The sequence below is a fragment of the Trachemys scripta genome, chromosome 6 (assembly GCF_013100865.1).
Source record: "Trachemys scripta elegans isolate TJP31775 chromosome 6, CAS_Tse_1.0, whole genome shotgun sequence".
Lineage (NCBI taxonomy): Eukaryota > Metazoa > Chordata > Testudines > Emydidae > Trachemys > Trachemys scripta.
The window spans coordinates 91,543,559-91,564,752 of record NC_048303.1 but is presented as its reverse complement, the minus strand read 5'-3'; the positions used below and the strand labels follow the sequence as shown (position 1 = coordinate 91,564,752).

The 21,194-nt window shown below is 42.7% G+C and overlaps 1 protein-coding gene across 2 annotated transcripts in view; it reads right to left on the bottom strand.

Moving 5' to 3' along the window:
* The window catches only part of MAMDC2 (MAM domain containing 2), a 111,408-nt gene extending 93,002 nt beyond the window's left edge, over positions 1 to 18,406 (bottom strand). Inside the window, exons 1-2 of one of the 2 annotated variants that reach the window (XM_034774083.1) lie at positions 18,099 to 18,406; positions 17,602 to 17,715 (exon numbers count right to left, since the gene is read on the bottom strand). In XM_034774083.1, coding sequence (XP_034629974.1) covers positions 17,602 to 17,715; positions 18,099 to 18,129 — 145 coding nt within the window. In that variant the 5' untranslated portion in view covers positions 18,130 to 18,406. The remainder of the gene's footprint in view (positions 1 to 17,601; positions 17,716 to 18,098) is intronic. The other variant, XM_034774082.1, reaches the window with a different exon arrangement.
* Between the last annotated feature and the right edge of the window lie 2,788 nt (positions 18,407 to 21,194).

Below are 21,194 nucleotides of genomic sequence, written 5' to 3'. Positions count from 1 at the left end.
GTTTGCCCCCCCCCCCCCGGCCCCCGGCGGCCGGGGGGGGGGGGGTTTGCCCCCCCCCCCCCCCCGCCGGGGGGGGGGGGGGGGGGGGGGGCGGCGGGTGGCTTTTTTGCCAACCTAGGCAAAAAAGCCAGAGCCGGCCCTGGAAATATGGAAGGATACAGGGAAACACCAAAGTGTTATTTATATTACCTAGCAAAGTCAACAACATTTCTTATTACAGAAAAAATACCCCAAGGGCCAAATTATCACCTGTGCAAAAACATACAGAAGGGGAAAATTAAGGCAAAAACACCATAAGATTTAATTTACAAAGGTTCAGACACATTCTCCCTTCTCAGAGCAAGTTTACTGGCTCCAAGGAAGCTGAATGGTATGGCCTCTTACCCACATGGATCCCTGAATAAACCTGCAATTTCACTGAAACTTGGGCCATCTGTGTAGAGACCCAGCTTATCTATAGTGCTCCCCAAGACACAACTCTCCCTCCCCTTGCAGCATAGAAGCTGTGCTGCCACTGGTTCCCTGGCTGCACACTATCCCACTGAGGGGACAATAGCTACAAATGGTAACTTAATGACGCTATTAACTTTAAATTACATGGGTAGTTCCATATGAAAATCCCCAGGGAAAACAGGAGATATCACAGAACAGCTGCTCTCCATTTCTGCCCTTCTAGAAACTCCATCCAAAAGTATGTGATACGCCAGCTATGGAGATTTTGCATGGAAGGGTGTTAGTGATTTATGAACATGGGCAAACTGTGCAGGCTCTCCTCCTCCCTTGTTCATTATTTGCATTATAGTGGAGCCTAGAAACCTTACTGGAAGACTCAAGACCCATTACAGTGTGGGGCACCACACAAATAAGTAATACTGCCCCTTTTTGACCCAAGCAGCTAGTCAAATTTCAGGGCCCTAGGGATGTTCTAGTTGGAAATAGAAATTGATGGAATCTGGAATTCTCTTGGACACATCTTGTTTATTTACAAGGATTTCACAAAGTTTTGCTTCTCCAAGTGTGGGAAGAACTAAGAACAAGAGGACCAGTTTCAGCCCTCAAGCCTCTTTAGCCAACAGACCTTGGCCAAAAGCTCTCTCTAGCTTTTCCGAGGGTCACATTGTGCTCACAGGCTACTGCCTGGCTTTCTTGCTTTTTTGCCTCTGCCTCCTCTGTTCTTACCTCTTCTCAGTTTCTGCATGTTCTGTTCTCTCACACCCTTGCAACAGAACCAACCCTGGCAACCTGTCACCTCCAACCCCCACATGGGGCTAGCTTTTGCACAGACTCTAACAGGCCTGTTTTAGGTGTAGAGCCTTAACCTTACAATTGTTTTAAATGAAGAGCATGTTCACACATCAGTTTGAATGAGGTTTTAACTCAACCCATAACAAGGTTTCACTCAGCTCATAATCACAACCCCACCTTAGCTTCATTCATCCTCCTGATGAGGCCTTAGACGGTGGCACAATTCCCTTGGAGAGAATCATAGAGCAGCTCTGCTGAGTGCAGCACAAAGAACCATGGGATATGCCCCCAGAAGTCCTCATGACACACAGGGGAATGCAGCAGCACCAGTGAGGGCACAGTAACTCAGGTAGGGCTTTGCAATGTGGCTGCTCACTGCCAGGCCAGGCTAACCTGGATATCTATCACCCTGGCTAACTGCACTGCAAACATATCCACAGACTGCAAAGGGTTCAAAAGAAAATAGGATTCCCAACTCCAGACAGAGTAGCATCCTATCTGCTGAACTTGGCCCTTTACAATGGGTTGGTTACTACAAATGTTTTAGCTCCTAAATGGCGTGGTCCATGCTGGGAGACACCATGGTTCAGCAAGTGGAATACTGGTCTGAATCAAGAGACTTGGTTCTATTCCAAGCTCTACCAGTGGGGGTTCATTGGGCAAGTTTCTTGACTAGTCTGTGTGTCTGCTCTCCATCTGTAAAAACAGGGATAGTTATAGATCTCTGTAAAGTACTTTAAGATCTGTGGATGAAGAGTATTCATATGGTAACCTTAACTCTTCCCCATGTTCCAGCTTCAAAAAGAATGAGACAGCACTTCCCTGTGCACCACCTTCAGGCACAACCCTGCTTCATTCCTTGTCCATCCTGCACACTAAATGAGGAAGCAGTTCTGCGTACAAAATAAGATGTAATAAAATCATTAAAGATCATATTGTAATATAAAAAAGTGAAAATTTGAGACAATAATAAGAAAGGTCATTTGAAAGGCCAAAATAAAAATGGCACATAGAATGAAAATGCTTGGGCAACCTTAAATATAGGTATCACTATGCAGTCACCTTTGCACAACCTATTTTTGTAGACCTCTGCCCTTTCCATATACCCCTCTACCTCGATATAACGCTGTCCTTGGGAGCCAAAAAATCTTACCGCGTTATAGGTGAAACCGCATTATATTGAACTTGCTTTGATCCGCCGGAGCACGCAGCCCCGCCCCCCCCCCCAGAGCACTGCTTTATCGCATTATATCAGAATTTGTGTTATATCGGGTCGCGTTATATCGGGGTAGAGGTGTATTTTGATAGACTACCCTTTTCAATCACCCTGAGAGTCTAAAGGAACTCATAAAGGCATTACACAGTGCTGTAACGTATTTTTAATTGTTCAATAATTGGATATTTTACAGTCCAAATTCTCTGAAAGACTTTAGATTTCCATTTGAAACACCAATTAAATCACTGTGATTCATGGATTTTCTGATATTAAAAGTTGCAAGTCTTCCAGTACTGAACAAAGCATTAGTAACATGCGTAGATTACATTTTATCTGGAACACATCTATTTAAAACAATGTTCAAAGTGAGCCAATGCAGTTACTCTACCTAGCAGAGTAATACATCCCTTCACTCTTGATTTATGTTTGCCAAAATAAACATGTTGAGAAAATAACTATACACTGTATAAGAATTACGGGGTATGTTGTGGATGAGAAAAATCACCTATAAGTGGTGCTTTAAAGTTACAGGATTCTTTAGTTTGATTCTTAGGTAGACACTACAATAATGTGAGTGATGGTAGCAACCAGACTGGAAAATGTTGGTATGCATAAAAACAGGAGAGCATTAACATACAAAAAATACTGAGTGCTCTAAAAAAATATATATAAAACTATGCTCAAATTGCACTGATGTTGCTAAGCAACCAAAGATGACAGCATGCATTTAAAGGGTCACAGTCAATCACATTTCTGTCTAAAACATCTTTATGTACTATTATTACAATACCTAAGATATCTAAAACTGAAAATATACATTTCTTTATTTTTTCAATTTGTTTACTTGGAGTGTTTGACAGCTCTTTGTGTTGGCTTTGATAAGTCAGCCAGTTAGTCAATTTTCAGTGTTGTTTATGTTGGTCTTTCACACAACAGTCATGAGAGAAAAACCATTTAAAACAATAGTGAAATGTGACAGTAAAAACACAAACATTGGCAGGAGGCCTCAAGGGGAGGGAGCTGAACTACTTTTAACTTATTTTTTGAATCTGTCAAGATTTCAAGTTGACAGTGGCTCTTTAAGATCAACAGGGCACCTTCAGTTTAGTTCAGCTAAGCCTACAAATCACAGTCTCTATGATCCACAATGACAGCAAATAAATTCTGATTAAGTAACAGCGATAATAATGTTTGTTACCTGTGTAACGTAATATGTTTCACATCTTCAGGATTTGGTATTACCAATAAGGGTTCAAACTGATTACTCTCAAAGCTGTAAGCATTTGTTTCTTCCCCACAAATCCTGGCCTAGATGAGCTCCAGGGTTACACGGTGGAGACTCACAGCATTGGAAATGCCACTCAGGTATTAGGCTGCAGCAATGCAACCTCCCCTAAGCTAACATGGCTTTTAGAGAGTATAAGCAAACCCCCGAAAGTGTGCGATGTTAGCTGGCAAGGCTGTGCGGCTAGAGCAGTCAGGAAGTGCACTAATTCAGCAACTTATTTCTGAATATCCTACAAGCACAGCTACTATACCTCCTGACACCAGTTTTACTGAATCCCCTACATCCTAAAGTATTTTACATTCCAAAGTTCCTAAATATAAAGTCTAGCTGTTTGATTAAACTTATGTTCCTCATTTATTGGGAAAATTCAAAATATTTCCTACTGTTTAAAAACAAATGATTTTGCATGTTTATAAATTTTAAACCAATGTGTTTTAGTGAGTTTCAACAATATTTTCAAGGTTAGCACAGTTTTTATGTGTTCTATATATAAATTTAACCTATTTTTAAAAATAGAACAATAGCTATATGTCACAGAGCTAAAATTGTTTTCTGATAATGGAACCTATTGATCTCCACTGAGTCAGTGGTGCAGTTAGAACTCAAAGTCCTATGTCTCGGTCCCCTGTAGTCTATCCATAACTCCTCAACCCTTTAACTGCAAAAAAACATACACACCTTTGTTTTTACCCATGTATGCAAAAATGTGCCAAAAAAAAAAAAATCACCAGGCATCTACTATGTGGTAGAGAAAGAATATTTGTATTAGTTTTACATGTTTAATAAGAGGATGTTTTGCAAAATTGTGGCATTTTGCAAGGTATTTGCATTAAGATTTACAGTGTCATGAGACAATGGTAAAAAAATAAATCAGAGAAGAAGCTGCTTTGTTCTAATATTTAACAAGGAACTTCATTAGAATAAGGAAAACAGTTTTATTTATCCATGAAGCCTCTCTCTCTCTCCTTTACTGCAATACTTTGGCCTCTAGTACCTTTCCCCATCCCTCTTTTGGGCTGTTTCCTACTACAGATTTAAAGAAGCAATACATACAGCCTCACATTATACTATTAATTATAATCAATCATAACCTTTCCAGTTACTTGAATACTCCAAATCAATTTATACAGCCATATTAAACCATTTTAGTTGTTTTGTTACAAATAAAGTCACAAGAGAGGCAAGGTGAGTGAGGTAATCTCTCTAATTGGACCAACTTCTGTTGGTGAAAGAGACCAGCTTTTGAGCTTACACAGAGCTCTCCTTAAATAAAGTCAAGCATTTTGGCACATGCTTCAGGGATATTTAATAAACAAAAACTTTAAAAACAGCTGTCACACTTATCTTGCAGCCATCCTCACTGTTTCAGTGTGAGCAAGCTAAAATAGGTTGTTGATTCCCAAAAATACTTAATTTGTGACAACTGTAAAAGAAAATATGATCCTGATAACTGTATTATATTGTGGAAGAGAAGGAATGCTTTGAAACTTGTCTCTCATATTGTGATGTACTGATAGCAATCTGGGATTGGTTTATGCCTCCTAGAACAGATGGAAAGCCAGCCTTATCAAAGGTTTCACACATTGCCTGTTGTTGATGCTGAGAGTCTCTTGTGAATGTAAATAGCACTTTGTTTTGTTGATGTTTTTCTGGGAATTGTATCTGAAGCTGAGCTAAGAGTAAATTAACAATTGTAACTCAGAATCAGACTGAGAAAAATTCTATTGCACAGAAGCCTAGGTCAACAAGTGATATCTGGGCAAATAAATGTCAGATTTGTTGCACATCAGATAAGGACAACAGAAGAGGCTGCAAACAAGACTGAGGGGCATCAGGCACAGTAGTACTGAGGGTACGTCTACTTTGTAATTAGGCACCCCCAGCTGACCCATGTCAGCTGACTTGGGCTCCTGGGTCTTGGGCTCGGCGCTGATGTTTAATTGTGCTATAGATGTTCAGGCACGGGCTGCAGCCTGAGCTCTGGCACCCTCCCACCTCACAGGGTCCTAGAGCCCGGGGTGCAGCCCGAGCCGGAATGTCTACACCATAATTAAAAAGCCCCTTAGCCTAAATCAGCTGGAATGAGCCAGCCTTGGATTTTTAAATGCAATGTAGACATACCTTGAGCTGCCAGTCAGAGGGGAATGTGTGAGACTGAGGGCTTGGCTACACTTGCCAGTTAGAGTGCATTAAAGCAACCCCAGGTGCCCTAACTCCTGATGTGTCCACATTGGCAAGGCACATAGAGCACCCGGACTCTGCGGCTGGAGCGCCCCTTGTAATCCACCTGCATGAGAAGCATAATGCTTGCCATGCCGCCCTAGTCAATTAATGCACTCTGATTGGCTTCCAGAAGTGTCAACAACAACATATGGAGATATACCTATCTCACAGAATTGGAAGGGACCTTGAAAAGTCATCAAGTCCAGTCCCCTGCTTTCACTAGCAGGACCAAGTACTGTCCCTGGCAGATTTTTTGTTTGTTTTTTGTGCCCCAGATACCTAGATGGCCCCCTCAAGGACTGAACTTACAACCCTGAGTTTAGCAGGCCAGTGCTCAAACCACTGAGCTATCCCGCCCTGTCCCACAATGCCTGTTCTAGCCACTCTGGTCATCACTTTGAACTCTACTACCCTGCCCTCAGATGACCAACCGTCAGACCCACCCTTTAAATTCTCTGGGAATTTTGAAATTTCCCTTCCTGTTTGCTCAGCAAGGCGTGGAGTGCTCTCAGCGCATCTTTCCAGGTGACCATGCCTCCACGCGCCACGTGATCCCCAGTACGGAGCAATGGCGAGGTGCTGGACCTCATCAGTGTTTGGGGGGGAGGAAGCTGTCCAGGCCCAGCTGTCCTCCAGCCGTAGGAATTACGATACTTTCGGGCAGATATCAAGGGACATGATGAAAAGAGGCTATGACTGGGACGCACTGCAGTGCAGGGTTAAAGTGAAGGAGCTGCAGAATGCCTACCACAAAGCGCGGGAGGCAAACTGCCGCTCCGGTGCTGCCCCCACGACCTGCCATTTCCACAAAGAGCTGTACGCGATACTTGGGGGCGACCCCACCTCCACTCCAAAGACCACCATGGACACTTCAGAGCCTAGTTCAACAAGGCAGGGAGCGAGGGTGCTGAGGAGGAGGGGGAACGGCCCGGCATCCCCAGATGCATGCAGCCAGGAGCTGTTTTCAAGCCAGGAGGAAGGTAGCCAGTCGTGTTAATGTCAATGAAATGCTCACGGTGATCCACAAGCGCCTGGAGAACCATAGAGAAATACCCCTTCTGATTTATGTACTCAGAGGCCAGGTGGGCTGGTGCCAGAATTGGAATATGTGTCCCATCTATCACCCCTCCACAGTTAGGGAAACCCATTTGTGCAAAGCCAGCCACAATGTCATGCACGATGCAATTAATAACCCTGCAAACTTGCATCAACACGATTCCAACGGTCGACTTTCCCACTCCGAACTGGTTAGCAACCGATTGGTAGCTGTCTGGAGTTGCCAGCTTCCAGACTGCAATATCCACCCGCTTCTCCACTGGCAGGGCAGCTCTCAATCTCGTGTCTTTGCGCCGCAGGGTGGAGGCGAGCTCAGAACACAGTCCCATGAAAGTGGCTTTTCTCATCCGAAAGTTCTGCAGCCACTGCTCGTCATCCCAGACTTGCATGACAATGTGATCCCACCACTCAGTGCTTGTTTTCTGAGCCCAAACGCGGCGTTCCACGGTGCTGAGCATGTCCGTGAACGCCACAAGCAATCTCATGTCATATGTGTTATGTGAGTCGACATCGTCGGACTCCTCACTGTCAGTTTGTAGCTTAAGGAGTAACTCTACTGCAATTCATGACGTGCTGGCAGCAGTTCCTCAGCGGTTCCGGATCCATTCCCGCAGACCGAAAGAGCATGCAGTACAAAAAACGTTGAAAGATGGCACCAAATGTGGACAGAAGCAGAGGAATTGCTGGGATGCGAAGCGATGCATCATGGGGCGTTGGGACAGGACCCAGAATGCCCCACACCCACCCACCCCCTTCCCACAAGCCACAGCGCCAGAATGGGAAGAGGTGCTCTGTGGGATAGCTGCCCATAATGCACTGCTCCCAATGCCACTGCAAGTGCTGCAAATGTGGCCACACCAATGCACTTACAGCTGACAGTGTGAACACACTGCAGCACTTTCCCTTCTGCGGTCTCTAAAGGCTGATTTAACTCACAGCGCTCTACATCTGCAAGTCTAGCCATGCCCTGAGTGAGAGAAGAGAAGAGGAGTGAGCTGCCTCGGGGCGAGGAGGTGGAGCAGAACAGACCAAAGAACTGAACTGCTAGTCAGAGGGGAGAGCACAAAGAGAAGAGAAGTTGAGCACAGCAATTTAGGCCAAACTGGCAATCAGAGGGGACGGAGATGGGCTTAGTTGATGTCAGACACACAAACTATATCTAGGAGAAGGAGGTGGGCTCAGGAAGGAATTTACAGCTGTGCACATGTGAGGATGGACCTCAGTTTGAATGTTATGTTTTTTTCTGCTGCTCTTCTGCTCGTAGGTCTGTGGTGACTGGGAAGGCAGAGATTGGATCTGGGCTTTTCAGCTACTGTCAGGTAGTCCAAATGCAATTATTTTTGCCAAAAAGGCAAGCAACCGTTTAATTTTCCAACCAAGCCAGAGGTGGCTGTGTTGCAACTCTTAGAGTTTTACAAACTTGGTTGCTTTAATCTTGGATTAAGCTTTCCACTCTCTGAGTAGCATTACAGATTTTTTATAGAGACGGTTGCATAGTATGGTAGGAATGTCCCAGAAATGTCCCATAGTATGTCCCAGAAATGTACTACAGACAGCTAAAATTACTACTGTGCTAACAGATCTGCAACTCAGCAAGAGAATGGATATATCAGATTTGAACCGCCTTTGCTGACATACCAGACTCAGAGTCTGGGACAGCAAGAGGTAACATACAGGGTAGCAAAACACCTGCAGATGTTGTGGTGACCAAGGTGGAAGAACTCAAATCAACACACATAGGCCTGAATTTAAATGGTGGAGCTGTGAATATGGGCTACTCAAATGGTGTGCAGGTCAACTTTAGACCAGATGTTACATATGAACGAACATAAGAATGATGATATTGGGTTATATTGGACCAATGATCCATCTAGCCCAGTATTCTGTCTTCCGACAGTGGCCAGTGCCAAGTGCTTCAGAGGGAATGAACAGAACAGGTAATCATTGAATGATCCATCCCCAGTCATTCACTCCCAGCTTCTGCAAACAGAGGCTAGGGACACTTGGAGCATGGGGTTGCATCCCTGACCATGTTGGCTAATAGCCATTGATGAACCTACCTCCCATGAACTTACCTAGTTCTTTTTTGAAACCCTGTTATAGTTTTGGCCTTCACAGCATCCTCTGCCAGAAAGTGCCACAGGTTGACATGCATTGTGTGAAAAAGTACTTATTTTTGTTTGTTATAAACTTGCTGCCTATTAATTTCATTGGGTGACCCCTGGTTTGTTTCTTGTGTTATGTGAAGGGGTAAATAACACCTCCCTATTCACTTTCTCCACAACAGTCACGATTTTACACACCTCTATCATATCCCCTCTTAGTCATCTCTTTTCTAAACTTAAAAGTCCCAGTGTTTTTAACCTCTCCTCATACGGAAGCTGTTCCATACCGCTATTCATTTTTGTTTCTCTTCTCTGTACCTTTTCCAATTCTAATATACCTTTTGTGAGATGGAGTGACCAGAACTGCACACAGTATTCAAGGCGTGGGTATACCATGGATTTATATAGTGGCACTATGATATTTTCTGTCTTATCTATCCCCTTCCTAATGGTTCTTAACATTCTGTTGGTTTTTTTGACTGCCGCTGCACATTGAGCACGTTTTCAGAGAACTCCAAGATCTCTTTTTTTATGGTAACAGCTAATTTAGAAACCATAATTCTGTATTTTTAGGATTATGTTTTCCAACGCGCTCTACTTTGCATTCGTCAACATTGAATTTCATCTGCCATGTTCTTCATGTTGGTGTGTATTATCTCGTCCACAACCTTGTGCTTGCCATTCTGGTTCTCAAAAAAATTATCCTCATCTTAAAAAGTTTAACTTTATTTTGAAAAACATTTTCAACTGTTATTATTTAAGTCCCACATGACAACAGCAACTTTAGCTCTCTGGGACAACTATGATCTATTTCAGACATATCCTCTGGCATGCTGATTTACTAATCAAGCCAATGTTCAAATATGGTCACCTGATGGTCAGCTATTTGGAACTGTGACAATGCGGTTCTGGCGGAACCCAACTGAGAGTGCCAACTCAGGACAAATTGCTCAAACAGGGCAGTTACAGCCCAAGGCTGGGGTTTTTCCACCTCTAAGGCAAACCAAACCAGCCAGACTAAGAGGACTTCAGTCTCACCCCACTGGCTAACTGCAAGTCTCACAAGCAATCTCCTTAGATACTCCAGTTTCCCAGTATTACCACCAGTACCACTCGTTATGGGGACAAATGGTTATGAAAACCAATACCCCAGTAAAAGAAAAAGGTTCTCCTGATCCCAAAGGACCAAGCCCCAGACCCAGGTCAATATACAAATCAGATCTTACCCACAAATCACGCTGTTGCCAATCCTTTAGAATCTAAAATCTAAAGGTTTATTCATAAAAGGAAAAAGATAGAGAGGAGAGTTAGAATTGGTTAAATGGAATCAATTACATACAGTAATGGCAAAGTTCTTGGTTCAGGCTTGCAGCAGCGATGGAATAAACTGCAGGTTCAAATCAAGTCTCTGGAATACATCCCCCGCTGGGATGGGTCCTCAGTCCTTTGTTCAGAGCTTCAGTTTGTAGCAAAGTTCCTCCAGAGGTAAGAAGCAGGATTGAAGACAAGATGGAGATCAGGCATCAGCCTTATATAGTCTTTTCCAGGTGTAAGAACACCTCTGTTCTTACTGTGGAAAATTACAGCAACATGGAGTCTGGAGTCACATGGGCCAGTCCCTGCATACTTTGCTGAGGTACAAGGCGTATCTGCCTTCTCTCAATGGGTCCATTGTATAGCTGATGGTCCTTAATGGGCCATCAAGCAGGCTAGGCAGAGCTAATCTCAGCTTGTCTGGGATGTCACCCAGAAGCATAGCATAAGTTTGCCATACAGCCAGTATAGAGCCAATATTCATAACTTTAACTACAAAACTGATACATACATATAGACAGCATAATCATAACCAGTAAACCATAACCTTGTCCTAGACACCCCATTTGACCCCCTTTATACCAGATTTGGGTGCCACTACAGGACCTTGGTTGCAACAATGATCTATATGGTCCCAGTTTAGGTCAATAACGTCACAGGAACATACTACAGAAACTGAGTCTTGGACTGATGTAGCTCAAGTTGTAGCAGTCGTAAGGGGATCAAGACAGGAAAATTTATGCGCACATTGTAATTTAGTATGTACTTAATCTCCATTCTGACTGAAGTCTCTCTTTTCAAGGACAGAGTCTCTTGTGTGAATTTTTGCAAAAAAACTAGAAAGTTCAGTTCTGGAACTCACAGCAGCTAAAAGCAATCCTTTCTTTATGTCCAAAAATTTACCCTTAGAGATGACCAATGTGATGGGGTAAACATTTCTGGGACTGTAGAGGCAAAGCAGCAGAACAATCAAATCTATATGCTTGAAGCTGCCACTGAGCATACAAATGCCAGATTCCCCAGACTACAGCAAGCACCATTCATGTAGCTCTAGTAGTTTGTCTCCATTCAATTCATTATGGAAAAGTACTAACTGAAAGTCTACCAGCAAACATTACACAGGTAAGTGTAGAGGAGATCCCTACATCAGTAGTTGCCTTTAAAATTGCTGCTAAATACCACTAAACCCACAAATGATGCTAGTGCACACACACATTTAACAAAGCATTCAACCACCAGACTACTTGCCTTTCAGAATATATTGCTGTGAATGGAAACAATGTTCTCATTGTCTTGGAGCTCTGCAGTGGTAACACAATGGTGATCAAAACAAGCCCACACCAATACGTGCAACACAGCACAGTCCAGGACTTGGTGCAGATATGAGTCAAAGGCCCAAGTGTGGTTGCTTTTCAGCTCTATTAAGTTGTTTCCTGATGACCTGAAGGGAGACCAGGAACAAAACATACTCATGGACACAGGCAAATTGAACACAACAGCAGTAACAGATAGTACCTGTGGTGGATTAAACTAGAGCTATTCTTGACAAAAGTATCAACAAATAAAGTGATTCACAGGCATAAAAAGGATGGATCCTGATTCTTGAGTCTAAGGAAACTATGATTTATAATTTTGCTATGAACATGCTGTGCTTAGGGCCAGATTACAGCTGGCCCTTGTGCAGGTTAGGTTGCAGGGGAGGGAGTCGAAAGAAGGCCAGAAAGCTTACCCCATTGCACCATCTATGCAATGCAGCTACAATTGCAGTCCTTGCACTCTTCTGATTGCAGAGACTGTTTCCTTCCTTCATTCCAGGTGGACCTATATCCCTGTCTCTACTGTTCCAACCACAATTACTGTCTGGCTGTGGACAGGGGCACTCCCTGAACCTTCCTAAGCCACAATGTCTCTTGGAGACATCCCACACAGTCAACACAACTGTGCACCACCCCTAACAAGATCTTGTGATGTTGAGTCACAGAGGATTCTGGATAGTAAGGAGATAAAACTTTCTTCTACTAACAAAAAAAAATAATTGTATTTCAGAAAAAGCATTTTCTTTAATAAACTTCCCCTTCTGCCAAAGAGTTAATTGTAAGCCTAAATTATTTGTAAAATCCTACTACACTACCTTTAAGGATTTGTAATATAGGTAACAGTACCCCTTATTGTAAGGAAGTCTGATTTCATCAATTCTGCTAACATCATAAACCATAAGAGTAAAGCTCTAGTGATTTGCTCATATTATCAGAACCTCAGCATGGAATTACAGCCTAGATCAGAGCTGGCCTTCAGGGGTCTGCAAAGCCAATGTCCACAAGGTATCTGAATATAAACCTGGGCTGAATTTGACCCCAGAATGCTATTAGTGACAAATATTACTGCAATAGTGAATTCTAATTCTGACTAAATATCACTTGTATTGGTGAATATGGACTTGCCTTCTGTCTCTCTCATAAACTAATAGGGAGAATGATATTTGTCTCATACTCCTGAAAAGGAGTTTTATATGTAAATTCCTGTTCAGAGAGACAGTGCATTCAAGGATATTTATGGTAAAATGGAAGTAGATCCCTTGCAGACCTTTCTAAAGTTACTGAAGGTCACTACTAACATGTTAGCTGATGCAAACAACTGAATAATAATATTTAATGGTCACATAGCTCATTACATCTTCAAAGCACTGTACAGACATTAGCTAATCTCTTAGTCACCAGTTTATGTTTTAAAACAATACTTTGTGTAATGCAGCCTCTTTGCCATGCAACAAATTCACAACTGTTTTCTTTTTCGCATAGCTAACAATACAGAAACATTTTTCACTAAGTGCATTAAGCAATCAGTGAAGTCCTCCATTATTCATACACATGACATTGCAAACTGAACTGGTACACTGGGAACTGTGCTGCTGGACGTATAAGGTTATATTTATTCAGCTGGGGTTCAGTTCTCTAGGGCTCACACATTACTGAACATTGTAGACTCTCCTCTGTACTGGGTAGACATTTTTAGAGAGAGGGTTTGTAATATTTTGAGCCAATTTTAGTTTTTATATTATTCTTTACTCCGTGATTTTTAGCAATACATGAGAATAGTTTGTGGCATTTACATTTGGGAATGTAAAATTTTAGTAGTAAATGACCTCCCCAGAACAGCTATCAGATAGAAAGGCACCTTGCTGTTTATAATATTAGGCCCCAGTCCTATATTTAGATTCACCTGTGCAGAATCTTAGTCCCACACAGAGTACCACTGAAGTCAATACAGGTTCATTTGGGCACAAGAATCCATCCCATTAATCAAATTGCAGGACTGGGGCCTTAAAGCCCAATCTTACAGTCCTTTCTCAGGCACAACTCCTGTTGACTTTAATACTGAATATTTCTGTTTGATTTTCCAGTGGGACTTTTGCTAAAATTAGGACTGCAGCACCACTCAAGCTCACCTGTCAAAAGATCAGGTAAAAAGTTAGTTAGAATTATTTAAATGGTAAAACTGTATGGTACTCAATATCTTTTCCAACTATCCCAATGTGATCCTTATCTAAGTGACCCACCTCAAAACTCTTAGCTAGTTAAAGAGAAGTCATAAGCATTTCAAAGGGCAGCTGAGCCCTTGCATCCCCACTGATCTAATTGGGAACACATAGGTATAAACCAGAGCAAAATTTGGCCCCTTATGTCCAATCTGGGTCTGGCTCTTAAGTACACATTGGCTTCCTTGGCAGTTGGGCAAAAGGCTTTCAAGTATGGAGTGGAAATTTCTCAGTGGGATTTAAACTATGTACATATCACCTAAACTGCTTGGCATGATACCATATTACTGAGAGATTTATAGGATAAAAGAGCTGAAAGATTTTAAACAGCAAGTCAAGTAGTCCCTATAAGGGTATATACTCCAAATAGTAAAAGCTACTTTAAAACAATAAAAGATTTTAAACAACCGAAAATCACTGTGACTTGTTTCATTTAAAGTTGCCACTCCCATCCTTAACTTCCTCTGTCGTGCCAGTAAACACACAACATATGCACACTCTGATTAGAGACACCTGGCTTAGTCTGCAAATATCAGCTCCCAGTACTGTATTATGGAGCAAAACAGTATCTGAGACAAATTGGTTATGTACACCTGAAAGCAAAAGTTGGATGAAACATTTTAAACTAGTTTTGGTTACAATACTGAATACATTTCAGAGAGGCTAATACCCTGTATGCCAAATGTCAGCCTGGAATGTCTTACTACCACTGAGTTACAAACTCCTGAGAAAAGGATTTATAACGGAAATATTGACAGAGCCCTACCTATTAAAAGTATTACTATCCCAACTATCCTCCCAGAGTGAACTTTACAATCCAGTTATACATTCCTTAATAAAACAGTGATTTCCAGTGACAGAAGCTTAGCTGTAACTGCAATGTTCAGATAAAATAAAGAGTGTTGCAACCAACCAAACTAGTGCGGTTTGGGCCAGGACACTGTGGCTGTTAGTGCTCCAATTCGGTTTCTTTTTTTCTTTCAAGCACTATAACAGTTACTGTATCAGAGGGGTAGCCGTGTTATAAATAAATTTATAAATTTATTTATTTATAAATAAGCGATGGCCACATTAACACCACCCTATACCAAAAACCCACCGACCGCTATGCCTACCTTCATGCCTCCAGCTTCCACCCCGGTCACACCACACGATCCATCGTCTACAGCCAAGCACTGAGGTACAATCGCATCTGCTCCAACCCCTCAGACAGAGACCAACACCTACAAGATCTTCACCAAGCATTCTCAAAACTACGATACCCACACAAGGAAATAAAGAAACAAATCAACAGAGCCAGACGTGTACCCAGAAGACTCCTGCTACAAGACAGGCCCAGAAGAGAAACCAACAGAACTCCACTGGCCATCACCTACAGTCCTCAGCTTAAACCTCTCCAACGCAACATCAGTGATCTACAACCCATCCTGGACAATGATCCCTCACTTTCACAGACCTTGGGAGGCAGGCCAGTCCTCGCCCACAGACAACCTGCCAACCTTAAGCATATTCTCACCAGCAACCACGCATTGCACCATAACAACTCTAACTCAGGAACCAACCCATGCAACAAACCTCGATGCCAACTCTGCCCACATATCTACACCAGCAACACCATCACTGGACCTAACCAGATCAGCTACAACATCACCGGCTCATTCACCTGCACGTCCACCAATGTTATATATGCCATCATATGCCAGCAATGCCCCTCTGCTATGTACATTGGCCAAACTGGACAGTCACTACGCAAGAGGATAAATGGACACAAGTCAGATATCAGGAATGGAAATATACAAAAACCTGTGAGAGAACACTTCAACCTCCCTGGCCACACAATAGCAGATGTTAAGGTAGCCATCTTACAGCAAAAAAACTTCAGGACCAGACTCCAAAGAGAAACTGCTGAGCTTCAGTTCATCTGCAAATTTGACACCATCAGATCAGGATTAAACAAAGACTGTGAATGGCTATCCAACTACAGAAACAGTTTCTCCTCCCTTGGTGTTCACACCTCAACTGCTAGCAGAGCACCTCACCCTCCCTGATTGAACTAACCTTGTTATCTCCACACTATATATATAGATATAGATATATACCTGCCTCTGGAGATTTCCATTACTTGCATCTGAAGAAGTGAGGTTCTGACCCACGAAAGCTTATGCTCCCAGTACTTCTGTTAGTCTCAAAGGTGCCACAGGACCCTCTGTTGCTTTTAACAGTTACTGTGCATCTCATACTGTTGCCCCTGCAGGTGTTGCTGCCAGTGTCTCGCTGCTAGTGTCTCGCTGCTACTCTGGTCTGAATCATCAACACTTTACACAGGGCTTCCTGTCAATCACAAAGAGGAAGTACTGCTTCCAAAAGAGCCAATTCAATGAGGCGTGATGCTAACAGACAGTAGTGGTAGCAGAGACTGGTAAAATTGCTTCCAAAAATGGATGGGGATCCATTTGGCTCTTAGAGCTGCATTGTTTTGTACTGTTATTTTAAATAGTTAGAGAGGGATTGGAAACAGAAAGAGAAAATCTTTTATTAGTTGGAAGGCTGAAAGGAGAGCAGACGAGAGGATTTATCTATAAGTATCTATACTCACTGCTTTATTATACCTGGACCCTGTTTTGGGGATTTATGTCGCCGCCATAACCACAGCTAATAGGGCTTCCTTTTATTATGTGAACACAAATTTAATCCTATGTATGGCACAGTACCCACTGCCATACCCCAATATAAATATTTTCACTTCTCAGTTATACCCAAATTGTGTTTATTATATAGAGCATGACAAATTCTGCAATCACTACTCTAGCAACACTGCCTGTGAAATCCATGGGAATTTGGAATGTCACATCTTTCCCAATATAGCTCAGTAATACAATGTCAAAAATAGTGACTTACAATTTTTCCTATTCAGCTGTAGGTACCACACAATGGACCAAAAAGAATATCGAAACACCGACAATACTTGGCAATCATATATTACTTTTTATCCAGGGATCTCAAAACATTTAACAAACATTGCTAAATACACCTCACAACAGCCCTATGAGGTATGCATAGTAATGATAACATACACAAACATCACTTCTCCTGCCACAGAAATGCAGTCACTTCTGGGATGGAAGAAAGCATATGTTTAATATAAAAGCAATATTACACAGAAGTTTAAGACACAATGCTTCATATATAAAGGTAGAGAAAGAGAGTAGGCAGAGCCACAACCTTAAGGAGACAACTTAAATTAGGTCTGAAATACTGATTTTGTAAAAATGAGTTTTTCTCAATAGAGAAACCAAAAATAGTTAAACCAATAGAAAGTTGCCATGATTTCTATAAGATTCCCATGGAAACAGGTATTTTAAAACAAATTAATATCTCTCTGTAGTGCCTGTAAACTAAACATTACAAGACTGAGAACCAATGAAACTATAAACAAAAGTGAACAGACTTCAGTGGTATTCATATAAGAGTTAAACAGCATCAACCATGAAAAGTATATTGGAAATTTAAGATTCTTGCATTCTTGATACTTTTAGTTTATTGTAGCCTAAGTATAGAAATGTATTTGTTCATTTTTAAGCACAGTGCATCCCTGTAAATACCAAAAAGCCATCCTTACCTTCTTCATTTAAAATCCATGCCAAAAATGTATAGTCTGATTCGTAGCCACAAGTGCTGTCTTCAAAGGCACAAGACCCAGTAGAGAGCTCGACAGCTCCAGCAAACGGCAAAACTGTAGGGACAAAGAAAGCTCTGTTCACACAGATAGCATTGCATTGCACTCAGAATGAAAAGAATGGTGAGGGAAACCACATGCTTCTCTGCAACTTGGGCAAGCAGGTCTCATGCTCATTCACTCATGGAAGCACCAGGAATAAGGGCAGCAGATTGAACCTGTTGCATTCAACACTCCTTTTTCGCTTTGATATCACAGGTTACATTATAGCCCCCAACAGAAAGATGCTGCCTCACTCACACCTTCCAAAGTGAGGCTGCACACACAGGACCTTTACAGGCACTTCACTGCTTTCACAAGCAAACAGCCCACAAAGGCAAGAAAGGAATTAACAGCAACAGGGACTCGCCCAACTTCTCCCCATATCTGGGCCCCCTTACCTTGCACAGTGAGGAGATACAGCAGGAGCATAGTCACCCGTCCAGTGAGGAAAATAATACAGCTCTTTGGAATGGAACTAATAGAGGGGAAAAGGGGTGGGGGGAGTAAATGAACCGTCCAGGGACTGTAGCAAATAAAACTTCCAAAGCTGCAGACAAGTTGGTTCAGTGTATGTGTGTTTGCACCAAGCCTCCTTATGTGCTCAGGACAAGACACCAGAATGGAAGCAGGCGCAGCGGCAAAGATGAGCTGAGCCTGGAGAGGGAAACCTACCAGCTACACAGCTGGTCCTTGGCTCAAATGGGGATAGGGAGGGGCTACTCCAGGGCTCTGTGTTCCTCAGGCACTGCAGCTTATAACAGAGTTCATCTCCACAGCCACTCATTGCAGGAATGGAAAGGAAGAGTGAAGGAAAGACTGAACATAATACATGCAATTTAGGAAGTTTGCAAAACAGAAAGGGGGACGAGGGGTTCTCCATGGGTGCTACGGTCATTTTATAAGTAAGTTGCACCATGCACACAGACCAACTTCCCACAGCTGCATTTTGTCCTTCACTAACATTATTCCGATGTCCCCATACCTAGTTAAAATGGGACCTGTCATGTATGCCTTTTTGCCTCAACATTAACAGTACTAGAAGATGGAATTTCCTTAAATTAGATTGCTTGAAACTCTGTACATTTACAGCAGAAGGGAAAGATTTTCCTATTCAGCACTACTGAATGTTTCCATCTGTCTGTAATGCTTACATCACATATGCGGATATGCCAAGCAGTTCCATGCACACGTTGATAGCATGTTTAGTCACTAATAAGACTTTTATGGTGTCACATTGAAGGTTTTGTTTTTAAATGATGTTTCCTATATAGAAATAATACAAGCCATGCAGTTGAATAGATCATAAGCAAACATTATATCAGAAAGATATGAGCCATCAGACATAATGGTTAATTGTGACTATGTTTGTTTGTTACAGAATATTTGGATGTATGTCAGATACAGGAGCATTCTGGGAACTGTAGTTCAATAACGAAGCCAGTATAACATGGCTTAAAAATTTATTTCTATTTTAATCATTTTTCCATTATACAGTCTTTGTTGCATCAACAGTTGTTTTGAAACACAGTTTTTCTATTAAAAGGTTTGGGAAAACTTCAATGTTAAATTATCAATTGTAAGGATTTCTCAGGTTGTTGCTAGGAAATTTAACTTCAGTGGTGCATTTAATTACTTGTTTAATTAAGGGATTTGAATAATTTAACCAACATAAATAATTAGTATACTCTGAACCACAATTTGTGCTGACTTACATACTGTGCAACTCCACTGAGGCCCATGGAATTGCACACAATGTAAGTCAGGTAGGGTTACCATATTTAACAAATAAAAAAAGAGGACCCTCCACGGGGCCCTGGCCCACCCCATTTCCCACCCCCAGCCCCACCCAACTCCGCCCCTTCCCTGCCCCAACCCCGCCCCCTCCTCCTTCCCACTCCCAGCCACGCGGAAAGGGCTGCCCGAGAGCTACCGGCTTCACTGTTTGCCAGGCAGCCCCCAGACCCTGCGCCCCCGGCCGGCGCTTCCCCAGCGCAGCTGGAGCCTAGGAGGGGAAGCGCCCAGCCGGAGGCGCAGGGTCTGGAGGCTGCCCGGCAAACCGTGAAGCCGGTAGCGCTCGGGCTTCGGGCAGCCCCTATGCCTCCGGACCCTGCGCCCCCGGCCGGGCACTTCCCCTCCCGGGCTCCGGCGGCGCAGGGTCCGGAGGCATGGGGGCTGCCCAAAGCCCATAGCGCTTGGCTCTTAAACAGAGCCGAAGAGTCAGGGGAGGAGCAGAGCCTCCAGCTGCGGTTGGAAGGGGAAGTGCCCGGCCGGCGGCTGGGGTCCAGAGGCAAGGGGGCTGCCTGAAGCCCATAGCGCTCGGGATGGAGATCGCAATCAATTGACAGAGGCTCCAGGATCGATCAGTCGATCACAATCTACCAGTTGGTGACCACTGATCTAAATTAATCCTTTCAAATGGAGTCTACAGTGTTTCCAACTCTCACAAATTTGTCATAAGTATTGCAATATTTGATGCTTTTCTTAAAGTCCCAAGTCTGGGAGGCTCATCTGCTCTGGGTGGTGTCCTAAATTCTTCATAACCACTATGTAACCCTGATGGACCAGACACCCAGTCTAAGAGATTAAGGTAAATGGTGATTAGTTTGTTTTTGCAGTATGGGGCTGTGCACACAAATCATAATTCCATCCCTCCTGCTGACTGTATCATCAACTGCTTCTTTTATATTTTTCAGTCTTTAGCTTCTTAGACTATTTAAATTTGCAAAACTGAAAACAGACATCTGCCTAGAAATATCCCTCAGTGGTGTAATACACTATATATTTTTAACTATAAAATGAACAAATGGGCTATTCTGTCATCTTCATTCTAGAAATTGGATATGGCTTGTATGACAGACTGACAATGTCCTGTAATATTAGGGTGACCAGATAGAAAGTATGACAAATTGGGACAGGGGTTGGGGAGTAATAGGCGCCTATATAAGAAAAAGCCCCAAATATCAGGACTGTCCCTATAAAATCAGGAAATCTGGTCACCCTATGTAATATCCTGAACAAATCTTATGAAATTAACAAACTTTATTGAATTAAATTAAACCTTATGGAATTAGAGTTAATGCCTTTTGGGCACATTGTATTCAAATGCAGGTTTGTATGTGCTACTGTGGCTTTGTATGTATCTTCTCTACTGGGGGATGCTAGTGTACTTCTTCTGTGATCAGCCCTTTGAAGCCACTCCCCCCCAAGAGGTTTGGATATACTAGTTCAAACTGGATTCTCCAGGGACCAACAGACAAAGAAAGGGTTTTTGGATAAACAGCCTGGTTTTAAACTGGCTCAGGGGGTTCTTCCAGATCCAGCAAATGGAGAGGACACCTGGTCCATGGAAGGCCTCAATCCTTAGGGTAGTGTTGGAAGGACTGGGTATTTGTTCTGAGCTGAAGCTGTAATTAACTTGTCACCACAAGGAATCCCCTTGGTGGGAAATGGAATGACTGCTCCCACCAGAGTCCATGTTAGGGTGATCTCTGGTA